General features: G+C 36.2%; 1 protein-coding gene across 9 annotated transcripts in view; it reads right to left on the bottom strand.

Moving 5' to 3' along the window:
* Positions 1 to 8600: 8600 nt before the first annotated feature.
* Positions 8601 to 16754, bottom strand: part of r3hdm1 (R3H domain containing 1) — a 55136-nt gene continuing 46982 nt past the window's right edge. For 8 of the 9 annotated variants that reach the window (XM_016274530.1, XM_016274529.1, XM_016274531.1 and 5 more), the window contains 8 exons: positions 15069 to 15223; positions 14833 to 14984; positions 14630 to 14733; positions 12119 to 12264; positions 11890 to 12037; positions 11217 to 11338; positions 10967 to 11051; positions 8601 to 9919 (listed from right to left, as the gene is read on the bottom strand). In XM_016274530.1, the coding sequence (XP_016130016.1) occupies positions 9576 to 9919; positions 10967 to 11051; positions 11217 to 11338; positions 11890 to 12037; positions 12119 to 12264; positions 14630 to 14733; positions 14833 to 14984; positions 15069 to 15223 (1256 nt within the window). In that variant the 3' untranslated portion in view covers positions 8601 to 9575. The remainder of the gene's footprint in view (positions 9920 to 10966; positions 11052 to 11216; positions 11339 to 11889; positions 12038 to 12118; positions 12265 to 14629; positions 14734 to 14832; positions 14985 to 15068; positions 15224 to 16754) is intronic. The other variant, XM_016274536.1, reaches the window with a different exon arrangement.

Raw genomic sequence — 16754 nt, 5'->3', positions numbered from 1 at the left:
CTATCGTTGAGAAAATATTTATTTGATCCCCTGTTGATTTTGTAAGTTTGCCCACTTACAAAGAAATGAAGGGTCTGTAATTTTTATGGTAGGTTTATTTTAACAGACAGAATACCAACCAAAAATCCAGAAAAAAACACATTATATAAAGGTTAGAAATTGATTTACATTTCAGTGAGTGAAATAAGTATTTGATCCCCAAGCAAAACATGGCTTAGTGCTATCTATCTATCTATCTAATTAATTCAAGTTTATTTGTATTGTGCTTTTCACGATACAAATCATTGCAAAGCAGCTTTACAGAAAATTAAGTTTCTACAATATACTGTATTTAGTAGTAGCTTATCAGTGGTGACTGTCAAATTGATGTACATATGGCAGAAATGTACGGAAAAATCTATAAAGACGTAATCAAACAGACGATGAACACTATTAACAACAATTATTATATGTTGCAATTAAACTTATAGCAAAATTTGGTATTTCTGTATGTTGTTTCAGGGTTGGCATCATCTGAGGTCCTCTGAGGGGTTGGCATCATCTCTTCTCAGGTGTTCTGGATCCAGACTGAAGCTTGTGCAAATCCTAGTTACATCCCATGGCAGAAACAGAAAAACAAATAGAGAAGTAATTAGCATAGCTGCTGTTCCAACTAAGCAAAATTGATTTGTTTAAACCCAAGCTAAAAAATAATAATGTGCATTTGATCAGATATAACTGCAGTACAAGATTATTCTTATGCCCCTGGACTCTATCTGTGTGTTTTCCCTCTCCATGTGCCTGCCCTGACATAGTTTTCCCATGTATTTGATTGTTTATTGCTCCCAAGTGTGTCTTGTCAAGTCAAGTGTATTTATAGTGAGTCCTGTTCAGAGTTTCTTCGTCCAGTAATATTCGTCTTTCCCCTCTATGTGTGTATTCCTGGTTCCATTGATGTTAATTAAAGTCTGTTCGTTTGAAGTCTACTCCACATCTCCTCGTTCCTCGCTCCATGCTCCTCACAGTAGCAAATCGTGACAGAATACCGGACCTAAACCGTTACCTCTGTGTGTTCCCTCCGTTTTTGTTCAATGTTTTGTTTCCGTAGTGTTCCCTTATGACTCCCCTCGCCCGCCCTGAATACCTCCTCCTCCTGCTGGAGCAGAGGGAGCGTTCGCTCAAGGACCATACCAGACTGGCCCTCGCCGAACTCACCAGCTATCTGGACGATGCGCCGTCGTACGAAAATGGAGTGGATTCTGGTGAAAAAAGGATCGCCATTCACCATCTGCCCCGTGGATGATCTCGCCGGATCCACTCCTGACACAGAGTCCAGCCCACCATCTCCCCGCTGCGCGGAGCATTAGCCCGAGCCCACCGTTGACAGAGACCCCGAGCTCACCGCGGCCGATGAGCCCTTGACGCATGGAGCGACAGAGCAACGGATCGCCGCGGAGCCGGAGCTGCAAGTGACGTCAGTCAAGGTGCGAGAGCCGGCAACAGAGCCTGCCACAAGGGAGAATGCCGCGGACAGAGAGAGCGCGGAGTGGAGCTCCACCCCCTGCACCGTGGCTGAGGGTGAGCTGAGTAAGGATTTGGGAGAATGCAAAGCGTTAGGAAAACTTAATTGATTTGTTTACTGACCTGCCCCCTTTCCTTCCTCCTCTGTCGGTGAACTCTGTCCCTCCCGTTCCTGAGTTTAGCCCAGAGAAAGTTCCTGTTCCCATGTCTAGCCCAGAGAAAGTTCCTGGTCCCAATTTAAGCCCGGAGGCTCACAAATGCCCGCCCACCCCCCTTCTCCTGCCTCCTCCACCGTCACACTGGCTGCAGAATCCCTGGTCTCCGCCTCCAGCCTCTGAGACCCAGACTCCGCCTTGGCCCGTTGACCCAGTGGCTCCACCATGGCTTCTAGCTCCCTCCTCCGCCATAGCCCATCTGTCCACTGGCTCCGCCGGGCTCCCTCGTCCCTCCGCCTTGGTCTGTCGTCGACCATTCTGCGCCTCGGGACTCTGCTCCTCCGGCTGCGCCTTGTCCCTCCAGCTCAGTCAGGCTCCTCCACAGGACTCTATTTGTGTGTTGTGCCTGCCCTGACCTAGTTTTCCCATGTGTTTGATTGTTTATTGCTCCCAGGTGTGTCTCGTCAAGTGTATTTATAGTGAGTCCTGTTCAGAGTTTCTTCGTCCGGTATTGTTCGTCTTTCCCCGCTACGTGTGTGTTCCTGGTTCCATTGATGTTAAAGTCTGTTTGTTTGAAGTCTACTCCACATCTCCTCGTTCCTCGCTCTGTGCTCCTCACAGTAGCGAATCGTGACAATGAGATGCATTATTTGAATGCTTGGCAAAAGAGATGTGTCTTTAATCTAGATTTAAACAAAGAGAGTGTGTCTGAACCCCAAACTTTATCAGGAAGGTTATTCCTAGTTGCAGATTGTAATCCAAGAGATTCTGTGTACTGTTTTTTGGTCCAATAAGTAATATCTCTGTCTTATCCTAATTTATTAGGAGAAAATTATTGGTCATCCAATCTTTTACATTTTTAACACACTGTTAGCTTAGATAATTTAGAAATTTCATCTGGTCTTGTTGAGATATATAGTTGAGTATCATCAGCATAACAGTGGAAACTAATCCCGTATTTTCTAATAATATTACCAAGGGGTAACATTTATATTGAAAATAGCAGAGGACCTAGGACAGATCCTTGTGGCACTCCATATTTGACTGGTGATAATTGAGATGACTCCCCGTTTAAATACACAAAGTGGTAGCGATTGGACAGGTAGGATCTAAACCATCTTAAAGCCTGCCCTTGAATACCTGTATAGTTTTGTAATCTATCTATGAGTATGTCATGATCTATAGTGTCGAAGCCTCCTCCACCGTCACACTGGCTGCAGAATCCCTGGTCTCCGCCTCCAGCCTCTGAGACCCAGACTCCGCCTTGGCCCGTTGACCCAGTGGCTCCACCATGGCTTCTAGCTCCCTCCTCCGCCATAGCCCATCTGTCCACTGGCTCCGCCGGGCTCCCTCGTCCCTCCGCCTTGGTCTGTCGTCGACCATTCTGCGCCTCGGGACTCTGCTCCTCCGGCTGCGCCTTGTCCCTCCAGCTCAGTCAGGCTCCTCCACAGGACTCTATTTGTGTGTTGTGCCTGCCCTGACCTAGTTTTCCCATGTGTTTGATTGTTTATTGCTCCCAGGTGTGTCTCGTCAAGTGTATTTATAGTGAGTCCTGTTCAGAGTTTCTTCGTCCGGTATTGTTCGTCTTTCCCCGCTACGTGTGTGTTCCTGGTTCCATTGATGTTAAAGTCTGTTTGTTTGAAGTCTACTCCACATCTCCTCGTTCCTCGCTCTGTGCTCCTCACAGTAGCGAATCGTGACAATGAGATGCATTATTTGAATGCTTGGCAAAAGAGATGTGTCTTTAATCTAGATTTAAACAAAGAGAGTGTGTCTGAACCCCAAACTTTATCAGGAAGGTTATTCCTAGTTGCAGATTGTAATCCAAGAGATTCTGTGTACTGTTTTTTGGTCCAATAAGTAATATCTCTGTCTTATCCTAATTTATTAGGAGAAAATTATTGGTCATCCAATCTTTTACATTTTTAACACACTGTTAGCTTAGATAATTTAGAAATTTCATCTGGTCTTGTTGAGATATATAGTTGAGTATCATCAGCATAACAGTGGAAACTAATCCCGTATTTTCTAATAATATTACCAAGGGGTAACATTTATATTGAAAATAGCAGAGGACCTAGGACAGATCCTTGTGGCACTCCATATTTGACTGGTGATAATTGAGATGACTCCCCGTTTAAATACACAAAGTGGTAGCGATTGGACAGGTAGGATCTAAACCATCTTAAAGCCTGCCCTTGAATACCTGTATAGTTTTGTAATCTATCTATGAGTATGTCATGATCTACGGTGTCGAACGCAGCACTAAGATCAAGTAAAACTAGCAATGAGATGCAGCCTTGGTCTGACGCAAGAAGCAAGTCATTTGTAATTTTAACAAGTGCAGTTTCTGTGCTATGGTGGGGCCTGAAACCTGACTGAAATTCTTCATAGAGATCGTTTTTTTGCAGGAAGGAGCACAATTGAGCAGACACAAACTTTTTGTAAAATTTTAGACATAAACGGAAGATTTGAGATGGGTCTGTAATTAGCCAGTTCATAATAAGGTTTCTTAATAAGAGGCTTAATAACCGCCAGCTTGAATGGTTTTGGGACATGACCTAAACTAAATAAAAATCTTGGATTGGTTTGGTTATTTTCTATGAGTTTGCGGATATGCTCGGCCCTGGCAGCTTTTAGAGCCTGTCTATAACAATTCTAAAAACTTCCTAGTTTTTCTCCATTTGCGCTCAAGATTACGAGTTTCTTTCTTGAGAAAATGGGTATCTAGCTATCTATCTGACCATATATCTATCTATCTGACGGCCTATCTGTATTTCTATCTATCTATCTATCTATCTGACGCCTATCTGTATTTTTATCTATCTATCTATCCTTCTGACCATCTATCTATCTATCTACAGTGGGGCAAAAAAGTATTTAGTCAGCCACCAATTGTGCAAGTTCTCCCACTTAAAAAGATGAGAGAGGCCTGTAATTTTCATCATAGGTATACCTCAACTATGAGAGACAAAATGAGAAAAGAAAATCCAGAAAATCACATTGTAGGATTTTTAAAGAATTTATTTGCAAATTATGGTGGAAAATAAGTATTTGGTCAATAACAAAATTTCATCTCAATACTTTGTTATATACCCTTTGTTGGCAATGACAGAGGTCAAACATTTTCTGTAAGTCTTCACAAGGTTTTCACACACAGTTGCTGGTATTTTGGCCCATTCCTCCATCCAGATCTCCTCTAGAGCAGTAATGTTTGGGGGCTGTCGCTGGGCAACACGGATTTTCAACCCCCTCCAAAGATTTTCTATGGGGTTGAGATCTGGAGACTGGCTAGGCCACTCCAGGACCTTGAAATGCTTCTTACGAAGCCACTCCTTCGTTGCCCGGGCGGTGTGTTTGGGATCATTGTCATGCTGAAAGACCCAGCCACATTTCATCTTCAATGCCCTTGCTGATGGAAGGAGGTTTTCACTCAAAATCTCACGATACATGGCCCCATTCATTCTTTCGTTTACACAGATCAGTCGTCCTGGTCCCTTTGCAGAAAAACAGCCCCAAAGCATGATGTTTCCACCCCCATGCTTCACAGTAGGTATGGTGTTCTTTGGATGCAACTCAGCATTCTTTCTCCTCCAAACACGACAAGTTGAGTTTTTACCAAAAAGTTATATTTTGGTTTCATCTGACCATATGACATTCTCCCAATCCTCTTCTGGATCATCCAAATGCTCTCCAGCAAACTTCAGACGGGCCTGGACATGTAATGGCTTAAGCAGGGGGACACGTCTGGCACTGCAGGATTTGAGTCCCTGGCAGCGCAGTGTGTTACTGATGTAGCCTTTGTTACTTTGGTCCCAGCTCTCTGCAGGTCATTCACTAGGTCCCCCCATGTGGTTCTGGGATTTTTGCTTACAGTTCTTGTGATCATTTTGACCCCACAGGGTGAGATCTTGCGTGGAGCCCCAGATCAAGGGAGATTATCAGTGGTCTTGTATGTCTTCCATTTTCTAATAAGTGCTCCCACAGTTGATTTCTTCACACCAAGCTGCTAACCTATTGCAGATTCAGTCTTCCCAGCCTGGTGCAGGTCTACAATTTTGTTTCTGGTGTCCTTTGACAGCTCTTTGGTCTTGGCCATGGTGGAGTTTGGAGTGTGACTGTTTGAGGTTGTGGACAGATGTCTTTTATACTGATAACAAGTTCAAACAGATGCCATTAATACAGGTAACCAGTGGAGGACAGAGGAGCCTCTTAAAAAAGAAGTTACAGGTCTGTGAGAGCCAGAAAGCTTGCTTGTTTGTAGGTGACCAAATACTTATTTTACCGAGGAATTTACCAATAAATTCTTTAAAAATCCTACAATGTGATTTTCTAGATTTTTTTTCTCTCATTTTTGATATTTTTGTTAGTCCAGAGAGACAGCAAAATTAAAATTAAAGTCTCAAAAAGGAGAAAATTAGTTTTGTATGGTCATTTATTGTTATTATTATTAATAAGTATCTATTTATATTTCCTTTTATAAAAAAAAAACAATCACAAATATTAAAATCAGATATTTAAAAAAAAAACTGATCGGGTCTTCTCGGGTTAAACTGAAAAATATCATCAAATAACATTAAATTACACACACACTTTATAAATATACAGTCAAACCAAAATGTATTCAGACACCCTCAACACTTCTCACATCGTCACAGTTTATTCGCTGTAGTTTAGAAAATGGTAATGAAATATAACAAGAACTCGGTTAAACTGTGTCAGAACAAATTCAGCTTGATAATGTCAGATAACTTTGATAGAAAGGTATGTAATGAATTAGACTGAATAGCTGTCAGCTGTTCAATTTCAGTACACAATTAAATAATACCAATTTAGGTCAACCAATTACCAAGCAATGCTTAATTTTGTTCAGTCTGTGGCGTAAAAAAGGTCACATCAGCAATTAAAGAAAAAACACTGAAGCAAAAACATGGTCTGGTCAAAGTGTCTGATTAATTTTTGGTCCCCATTTTTTAAATCAGTTTTACTAGTAGTCCACTTTATGAAGAATTTTTGGGTATGTCAGTTTACTTTATTTTGCTATCCTCATGACAACATTCAGAAAATCCACACAAGAACAAGATTATGTTGATAATATTAATTCAGTTTTTTAGTTTACTTTAGTTATATGTTTATGCTTTATTTAGCAAATAAGTAGCATTTAAAACATGCGAGCGCACGCACACATCTATATAGGCCTACACCCATTTGTAAAACGTTTATTTTTTATTTTGATTTATTTTAACATTTTTCTATGCTTTAAAAAGTAAATACTTTCAACTATTGTCCTGGTGTTTCTTGGTTTTCTTTGTTTTGTCCTGGTCCCTATTAAAGCTATTTTAGTAATATAATTGAATAATATAGCCTATATATTTTTTTATTTTGTCAGCGTAAACGTTGAACTATTGATATAACTTTTTCCGCTATTGCCTTAATTTCTATATTTTTTTCTATGAATTAATATCTCTATTACGGTTTTTTTTCTATCCCTGATAATTGGATGATTTAAGAGAAATGTGGGATTTGTCAGACAGTTTAATGTACTGCAACTAGCTAATTATTTAATTCACTTAAGTAATCATTCTATCAAATTTAAAGAGTAAAATAAATTAATTAATAAAATCCATTCATTGATTCTCCCTACTTAGTTAACTGGAGCCAAAAGTCTTTGGTGTCTAGCAACAAATCATTTTGTCATCGTCGACTCCTCTTATTTTCTTCAGAAAGTAAAAAATTGTCTGACAAATGTGAAAACATAAACATTTATGGATTTTTTTTCTATGAATTAATATCTCTATTACGTTTTTTTTTCTATCCCTGATAATTGGATGATTTAAGAGAAATGTGGGATTTGTCAGACAGTTTAATGTACTGCAACTATAGCTAATTATTTAATTCACTTAAGTAATCATTCTATCAAATTTAAAGAGTAAAATAAATTAATTAATAAAATCCATTCATTGATTCTCCCTACTTAGTTAACTGGAGCCAAAAGTCTTTGGTGTCTAGCAACAAATCATTTTGTCATCGTCGACTCTTATTTTCTTCAGAAAGTAAAAAATTGTCTGACAAATGTGAAAACATAAACATTTATGGACTAACTTAAGCTACAAGACTTACCAGGATCATTTTCTGCTCTAAACCTACGGAAACAATTCCTTTTAAAAGAACAAAACATTTTGTGAGGATCTAAAATGGAAGCATCACTTTCAGCTATCATTGTGGGCCTTTGGACGTCAAGATACACCAGATGTACAACTACAACTATTCTCATTTATTACGGCAGAGACACGGCCAACACCACCTTTCATATTTCACCTGATGTTCTGATTGGGATGTTCTATATAAGAGGAAACTTAATAGAACAAAAACGTTCAGTTTTGACATGGGATTTATAGTTGCATAGCTAAAAGAAACTTAATACAATAATACAATTTTCATTTACACAATTAGACAGCAGGAATAAAAAAATTAAAAAAGTGGTTAAAATATATTTAAAAAAATTATATATATATATATAAATATTTTTCATTTTAAATTTAAAAGATGCATGGAATTAAAATATAAAATAAATATATTTAAAATATATTTGAAAACTTTTTTAACAAATTGGGAGTAAAATACAAGTTAAGCTGTTAATTGACATGATTTGTCACAATTGGGAAATATGTATATATATATATATATATATATATATATATCTATATACACATTCTTTAGTTATTTAAACAAAAAATAAAACAAACATTTTTGTTTATAAAATAGAAATAAAATATTTAAAATCTAAAATATACACAGAATTATAAAATATTTCAAATTATAATGTGTTTGCGTATTTATATATATATATATATACACACTTTTACATTTTATGTAAAATGATCAAATATATATTTGTAATATGTATTTTTTTGATGATCGTAGTCAATAAGAATGTTAAAGAGGTGGGAAAACCGTTGTGTAAACATTTATTGGTTTCAAACTGAGATAAAAACAACTTCAGCAAACATTTTACAGCCTTTCATAGTCCACACATCTCGCAACGAAAATAAAATAACGGGGGGAAAAAACACAAGAGAGAGAAAAAGGGGGAAAAGACGTGAGAGAGAGTGCAAACTTTTATTCCAGTGACTTTTAATGAGATAAGAATTCTAAAAACCCATAAATGGACTGTTGTCCATCGTCCCAAAGACAGGAAATGAGAAAGAAAGCGATAAAACCTTCCGTTCTGTGCCGTTTTTCATCAACGTTTAAATTAAGTTAAAAATTCAAAAACACTCAGTCCACATACTGGAGAGCCAAAAACCAACAAGACACTCGGACGAAAAAAAAAAAAGACTTGCTTATTTGGATTCGGCTACAGTATAAATGACACATTTTTGGACGTTGTTTTTCTGGCTTCGTCGTTGTTCGGCGTAAACAGTGCGTCCCTGCTCAAAGGCACAGGTCGAAAAGTGTTCCCTTGTGTCCCGTCTTCATGTTCATGGGTCATTGTAGCATGTTTGGTTGTTCATTTCCATTTGTTTAAGAAAAAAAAAAAGCGCTTTGTTTCGTATGATGTGACATTTGCGGTAAAAAAACCCAAACAACATGCTCCGGTTTCAGTTTTGTGATCCTGATCTATTCAAGATGAACAGAAAAACAAGTCAAACATATCTCATTTGAATTCGTTTTGGTTGTGTGTAAATAAAGCTAGATAACGTGTTTGAAACCGTGAAAGAACAATTTAACTACAACATTAGATTTTTTTTTTTAAACAAACTAGCGTGAAAACCCCATTCGAAAGAAACCTGTTTTGATCAAGCCATAGTGGTGCAAAAACCAACAAACAAAACCAGGAAGGTGTGACTGAAATGGCAGGAAGAGAGCCAGAGGCAATGGTGGTGATTGGTGGAGAGAGAGAGAGGAAGGGGCGTGGCCTCACTGAGAGCTGGATCTGGCGAGCGTGTGCTGTTCGTTATGTTCCTTGCTAGTTCTCAGTTTGAATTTGGTGATGAAGCAGCTGAGTTTCTGAAGCGCGTTCTGCGCCATGTATTTCGACGGGAACAAGGCCAGGATGGTGTACGTGGACGCCAGGTCACGAGGGGGCAGTTTGGGAGGGTCAGAGTTCGTAACGTCCGCTCCCTCTGATTGGCTGGGGCACGGAGGTTTGGGCAGCCATTTTATGAGCGCGCCAACTTTGCACAGTTCTGCCAGTAAAGAGTCTGCTTCCACTCGACTGATGCCAGCCGGAAGGTCCGTCACCTCCAAAACACGGCCGGTGTCTGGACACACAAAAACACTTTAGGGAAAAACTGATCATGTTCAACAAAAGTCATAGTGATACATGCACTTATTTCGATTAACTATAAAAATATTCAGTATTTTTACTTTTTTTGTATTATTGTTATTATTATAAAGGCCATTATTTAAAGTAAATTTTATTACCAGTTTTAATTTAAATAATTTCCCTACATTATATTTGCATTACATTACAATTTTAATACCAGTATTGTAATACCAAATGTTTTTATATATATTTATATAAATCTTACATAATGACAACATTTAATCTATCTCAATATTTCTGTATTTATTCATTAGTGTACACACATAGGATGAGCTCCAATAAATAAACAAATAAATACAATATTTTTTTTATATTTATATCTTATTTTTGATATTTATATATTTTTTATTAATGCCATTATTCAAAGGTAAATATGGTTTAATTCCATTTTAACCGCATATACAGTGGGTACGGAAAGTATTCAGACCCCCTTAAATTTTTCGCTCTTTGTTATATTGCAGCTTAATTATAATGCATAATATACTATTAGAGTAACATTAAAAATGTTCAATTTAAAAACAGTTTTAGGAAAAAGTTAATAAAACACACACACACACGTTAAATTAACATTAGTTGATTATATGGGTTTACAGAAAAGTGTGATTTTTTTTCCCCATAATACTTTCCATACATTTGCACCATATTAAAATATGTTTCAATTTTATAAAGGCAATATAACAATACGCAGCACATACATGTTTACACGCTTAAATCAAAGATGCTTTTAAAACATCTTTCATAACACTCTCATACTAAATTTAATTAACAAAAACCCCACAACATCATATTGGATACGTTTGAAATATTCAATATAAAACCCAATTTGTTTAGGTTTCTGATGAAATCATTTTAGGAATGTCCTCAAAGTGAAAACACTTCAAAAACAGACTAATTAATATTTTAAATGAGTTGTAAACGTGGTCTTTTAGGCATCAAACTCAATCTTTATTTAACTGTATGGTCATAATTCAGATTTTCATACCCGTTTCTCCCGTACTCAAGTCAGTAGACAGTGATTTCTTTGCGGGTCTTCGACTGCGCATGCCGTGCCGGACACCCACAGGACCCTGAGACACGACAACAGAGCTGAACGTAAACCCATGTGCATGAAGAACGAGAAAGTCCCGTGTTTAACATGACAATGGCGATGAAGATGATGCTAGATGTGCATTAATGACGTTAGATCGCCTGAGCTTGAGTGTGAATACAGTGTGTGTGTGTGTGTGTTCAACCTGGTGGTGATGAAGATGATGATGATGGTGGTTGACCACATGAGAGCCGTGCATTAGTGGGGGTCTGATGGGGGGGTTATACTGGAGGGGCTGCCCAATCAGAGGAGGATACCTGCCATCACCTGTGGAGACACCAACACCAATGTTATCTAAACAATACCAAAAATATACAACAAATACCAAAATATAACAAAAAGCTAAATACAGCAGAAACATACCAAAATATACAAAAAAAACTAAATGGATACCAAATATATATATTAAAAAAACATACCAAATATATAACAAAAAATACAGGATGTACAATTTTTTTAACAAAATACCAAAAATGTACGGGAAATTACCAAAATATACACACAATTTTGCAATATACAAAAACATACGAAATATATTCCAAAAATCTACAAGTTATACCAAAACTATACCATATATATACTGAAAAAGAAACTAAATGCAGGATGTACCAAAACATAATAAAAATACCAGAAATATACCAAATATATACCAAAAATATGCAAACTGTACCAAAACATTAAAAGTACCTTAAATATACCAGAAATACCAAAAATATACGAGATGTAAAAAATGAACCTTAACCTTAAAATTAATCTTAACAGAAATATGCCAAAAATACCAAAAAAATAAACATTTAGATGCACTCCGATCGACTCACCTTGGCCTGGAGCGTACGGGCGGGAAAACTGAGGCATGATGGGAAAAGGGGCGTGGCCAGGACGAGGCCCCTTCATATTGGCCAGATGGGCGGGAGCAGGCGATTGAGCCGGAGAGGGGGAGGGGCTTAGCAGCTGCTGTGGATTATTCTAGAAAGCGAGAGAGAAAGCTTACGAATGTTGCGTCATGTGAGAATGAGGTCACATGGGACGTGACGCAGGTGCTTGTACCTGTGTGGTGTTGTGCGGCGGCAGCTCGCTGGGTTTGTAGTAGCGGTTGGGTTTCCAGTGCGGGGACGGGGCTCTTGGCTGCTGGCTGGGAGGAACGCTCAACTGCATCATCACTATGCCACCAGCAGGGGGCGGCGGAGGCACAGCTGAAAATCACAACGCATACTACAGATGTCAGTACATTCAAATATATGTGTATTCAAATATATAAAGTGTATTACAAAAATATGAGATGTAAGATAGGCTAAATATTAATATATGAATAATATTACTAAATTACGAATTGCAGTAAAATAAAAATAATGTTTAAAATAAAAACGTTTACTAAAAAAATGAGACATGCCTACATACATAAAATTAAAAGAATATTCCTTGTAATTTCACATTATGAATTGTTATGCAGGAAAATGCATTATATCAAACAGAAAAAACTAAATTTTAACTACATATACACACATTTAATACTATATTTTTAATATTAAATTCCAAACTGTGATGAAATACAAGAACTGTATTATGTTACTTTTATCAATGTACTATTTTTATTAATAACATTATTTACATTTATTATTTAATATAAATGACTTGATAATAAATAGTAAGAAACAATAGATTGTAATAAAATTAACATTAAAAACTAAATTGTGTAACATACAAGTTTTAATAGAATTGAAAACTAAGTAATGATCTAAATTGCAGATAAATGAAAATTTTTTATTTACAAGTGTGTGCACACATGTACACACACAGTGTATATATGTGTCAAATATATTCATTATTAAAATGTGAATTGTATCACAAAACAGTATTATAATAAATATTGATTTATATATGAATACATTTGTCTAACGCTAATTTAAATGTAATCATTAGTCAAACGGACTCATTAAATTGTTTACATGTCACATTGTTCTCTTATTCTTAATATATTATTATATCTCATGCACACATACCGCAGTATTATTCTTATTATCCTTTAGAGTTGAGGACTTTCACTAGTGCAGACATATATCATCCCTGGTGTTAGAAATACAATGTCTGCTACTGAATTATTCAATAACAGACAAAAATGAGGAACTGCTACACACACAGTGCACACACCGACCAATTAAAGTGCTTTATTAAACAGTGAAAGGTCAAAGAGTGTGTGGGTCTGGCCTCTTCCTCATTAAAAACACCCTCTTCTTCAGCAACATAATCATCACACACACACACCAGCTGAGCGTTCATTAACACGGAGGTTTATTCAAATACACATCGATTGTTCTCACTGCTTCTCAAACATGTGATGAGCTCTTCACAAACGCCGTAAGGCACGAGCACAAACCAGAATTGTAAACAACATTTAATTAAACGGCCAAGTAAAACATTTTGAAAATGAGAAATAAACTGCTCAAAGCTCATTATATGTGCTTAACTTATAAACCGAGAGATGTGCAAAGACTTAGTATCTAATTAAAAAATACCTGCCGTTAGTAAATGCTATTAAAAGTAAAAGAGCTATATTCATTAACCTTTAGACGCCCGTTTCAGTTTTCACCATTAAAAAAAGTTTACATAGATAACCTCAAGAAATGATCAAGAGAAAAAAATCTAGAAAAAAAATTACTATTAATATTTAATTATTATAAAATTTTTAAATTGTTACATATTTAGTCATTCATTTTAATTTTCAATTATGGATACTTTTTTCTCCAATAAAACCCTTTTTTATTATCATACACATTTTTTATTATCAGTTTTATTATCTTTTTCTAAATTGAGCTATATGGTGATTTGTGTTTTTTTTCGAACGCAATTTTCACCCGGTGCATTTGACAGTCAAGTGTGACTTATTATCTGCAAAAATTAAATAAAATATTAGAATAATAAAATGTATGTGTATATACATATATATATATACATACAGTGGGGAAAAAAAGTATTTAGTCAGCCACCAATTGTGCAAGTTCTCCCACTTAAAAAGATGAGAGAGGCCTGTAATTTTCATCATAGGTATACCTCAACTATGAGAGACAAAATTAGAAAAAAAAAATCCAGAAAATCACATTGTAGGATTTTTAAAGAATTTATTTGCAAATTATGGTGGAAAATAAGTATTTGGTCAATAACAAAATTTCATCTCAATACTTTGTTATATACACTTTGTTGGCAATGACAGAGGTCAAACGTCTTCTGTAAGTCTTCACAAGGTTTTCACACACGGTTGCTGGTATTTTGGCCCAAATAATATTAAAACGGCAAACAATATATATACAATTCTAACAATAATTATTCAATTAAAATAATATTTAAACATTTTATTAAAAATATCTAAATATAAACACACACATTTATAATTGAAAAAAAAAAATTTCATATATATTTTAACCAAATAATATATTTATATAATTTATATTACATTTTGTTTTGAAAAAAATTGATAATTAGGCGTTGAAAAAAAATAAAAATGTAAAAAAATGCACTCAGGCTTATGACTTTTTCTAGTTGTTTTGTGATTGGTCGCCATACCTGTGCACTGCTGGCCTGTGATTGGCTGAGAGCCGCAGGGGGAGGGTGGTCGGGGAAACTGCATCTGCTCTGAACCCGGCGGAGGGAGGAAACCAATGTTCGAGCTGCACGCACACAGGAAATTCACATGACACACAGTACAGAGCCAATTACATTCAGCCATGCTTTAATCTGATTGGTTGACAGCTGGATGTGTGCATTACCTGATGCTAGAGTGTTGCGTCGGCGGCATCATGCTGTAATACACCTGCATGCTGGCGGAGGGCGCTGGCGTTTGATTGGTCTGTCCCTGCAGCATGATCTGTTGCTGATAGGCTGCCTGAGGAACGCTCTGAGAACCCTGCTGGAAAGACACCTGACAAACACACACGTCACCTCATCAAAATCACTGAAAAACCGGGAAACATCAAGAGCCGCGCGAAACGCTGCACTCTGATACCTGATACGGAGGCATAGTGGGATACTGCACCATCACGCTCTGAATCTGATTGGCCATTCCGGCCTGAGAGCCGAGCAGCGATTGGTTCTGAGTCTGCTGAACTCCTATCATGCCCTGGTAACTGGGGGGTTGAGTGGGCATGAGCGTCTGGAAACCTGAAAACACATCAGGACGGCAACGTATTAGCATAAACAACAGCCAACGAACTGGAAGCGAAACATTAAGGGCAAAATTAAGGAGTTTTACGCAACATTAAAGCTGTAAGCAACTTTTAAAATTGCAGTTTAATTATGAAAAGACTCAAATATGTGAAATGAGGTAAAAGACCGTGTGAATGTGAGCGGGAACAGATGGGCGTTTATGCGCGTGGAGTCTCAGACCGCTGACTAAGGATTGTGGCACATTAAGCAGCGAGAAAATTAGACACGCAAGTTTGTAATGGTGGCCATAAGAAGAAGAATCGGTTATTTACCTGCATTTTCTGAGAAAATCAGTGACGATGACTGGATGAATGTTATTATTCACCAGCCAGACTGAAAAGGTTTATAATGATCGGTTTATAAATAATAATAATAATAATAAAAGTATAAATAATATTATTGCCATTTTTAATGCATGAATTATATTTAATAAATAAGTTTTAATGATTGGCTTGAATAATGAATGAATGAATATTGTATTATTGTAGTACCTAACATTTAATGATTTAATGTTTATTAAATATTAAATGCAATAAATGTTTAATATGTTATTCATTTATGGGTTTATACATAATAAGTATATTAATTGGCATTTATTATTTCATAATTTCTTAGTATTATAATTTCTTAGTATTTAACCATGTTTAATAATACATATCTCATAATATTGAATGCATTTAATGATTTAATAAATGTTTAATATGTAATACATTTACAAATAAATTCTATTCTGTAATCTGGGTTTACACATAATAATTATACAAAGTACATTATTTGGTATTAATAATGTCATATTTCCTTAGTATTTAATAATGTTTACTAAATATTACATTTTGTAAATTAATACTAAATATTACATTGAACACACAAATAAACAAAATGTATAATATAATAGAGCAGTTTATAATGATCGGTATAATAATAATAATATATCTAATTCTATAATCTATAAATATAATTGTATTTATAAGTCTTATTTTATTTATATATTTATTTGAAATAGAATGGCATTAATTATTTCCTGTTATAATATTTAATAACATTTATTAAATATATTTAATGAATACTATATAGTTAGTACTGTTATATATATTGTATTCATTCAATATATTTAATAAAGGTTATTAAATATTACTAAATATATCTATAATTGTATTTTTTATTACCTATAACATGAATTATTTTTTGTCACAGAAGGCTAGGAGGGATTTAGTGTGGACTGTGGAAGATCATTGAAACTCCACTGATTCTCCACTCAACAGATCCAGTACAGATGAGCGGACGGCTTCTTCTCTCCAGTGTGTGTGTGTGTGTGTGTGTGTGTGTGTGAGTACACAGCTATTTTTACCTTCCCTTGCAAGGCCAAAGTGAAGAGAATAACCCCCCCCACACACACACACACACTCACTCACTCACACACACACACACACACACAACCACACACACACACACACACACACACACACACACACACACACACACACAC

Source organism: Sinocyclocheilus grahami, unplaced genomic scaffold (genome assembly GCF_001515645.1).
Source record: "Sinocyclocheilus grahami isolate Dianchi unplaced genomic scaffold, SAMN03320097.WGS_v1.1 scaffold87.1, whole genome shotgun sequence".
Taxonomy (NCBI): domain Eukaryota; kingdom Metazoa; phylum Chordata; class Actinopteri; order Cypriniformes; family Cyprinidae; genus Sinocyclocheilus; species Sinocyclocheilus grahami.
The sequence above is the reverse complement of the archived record's forward strand: the minus strand, read 5'-3'. Positions and strand labels throughout refer to the sequence as shown.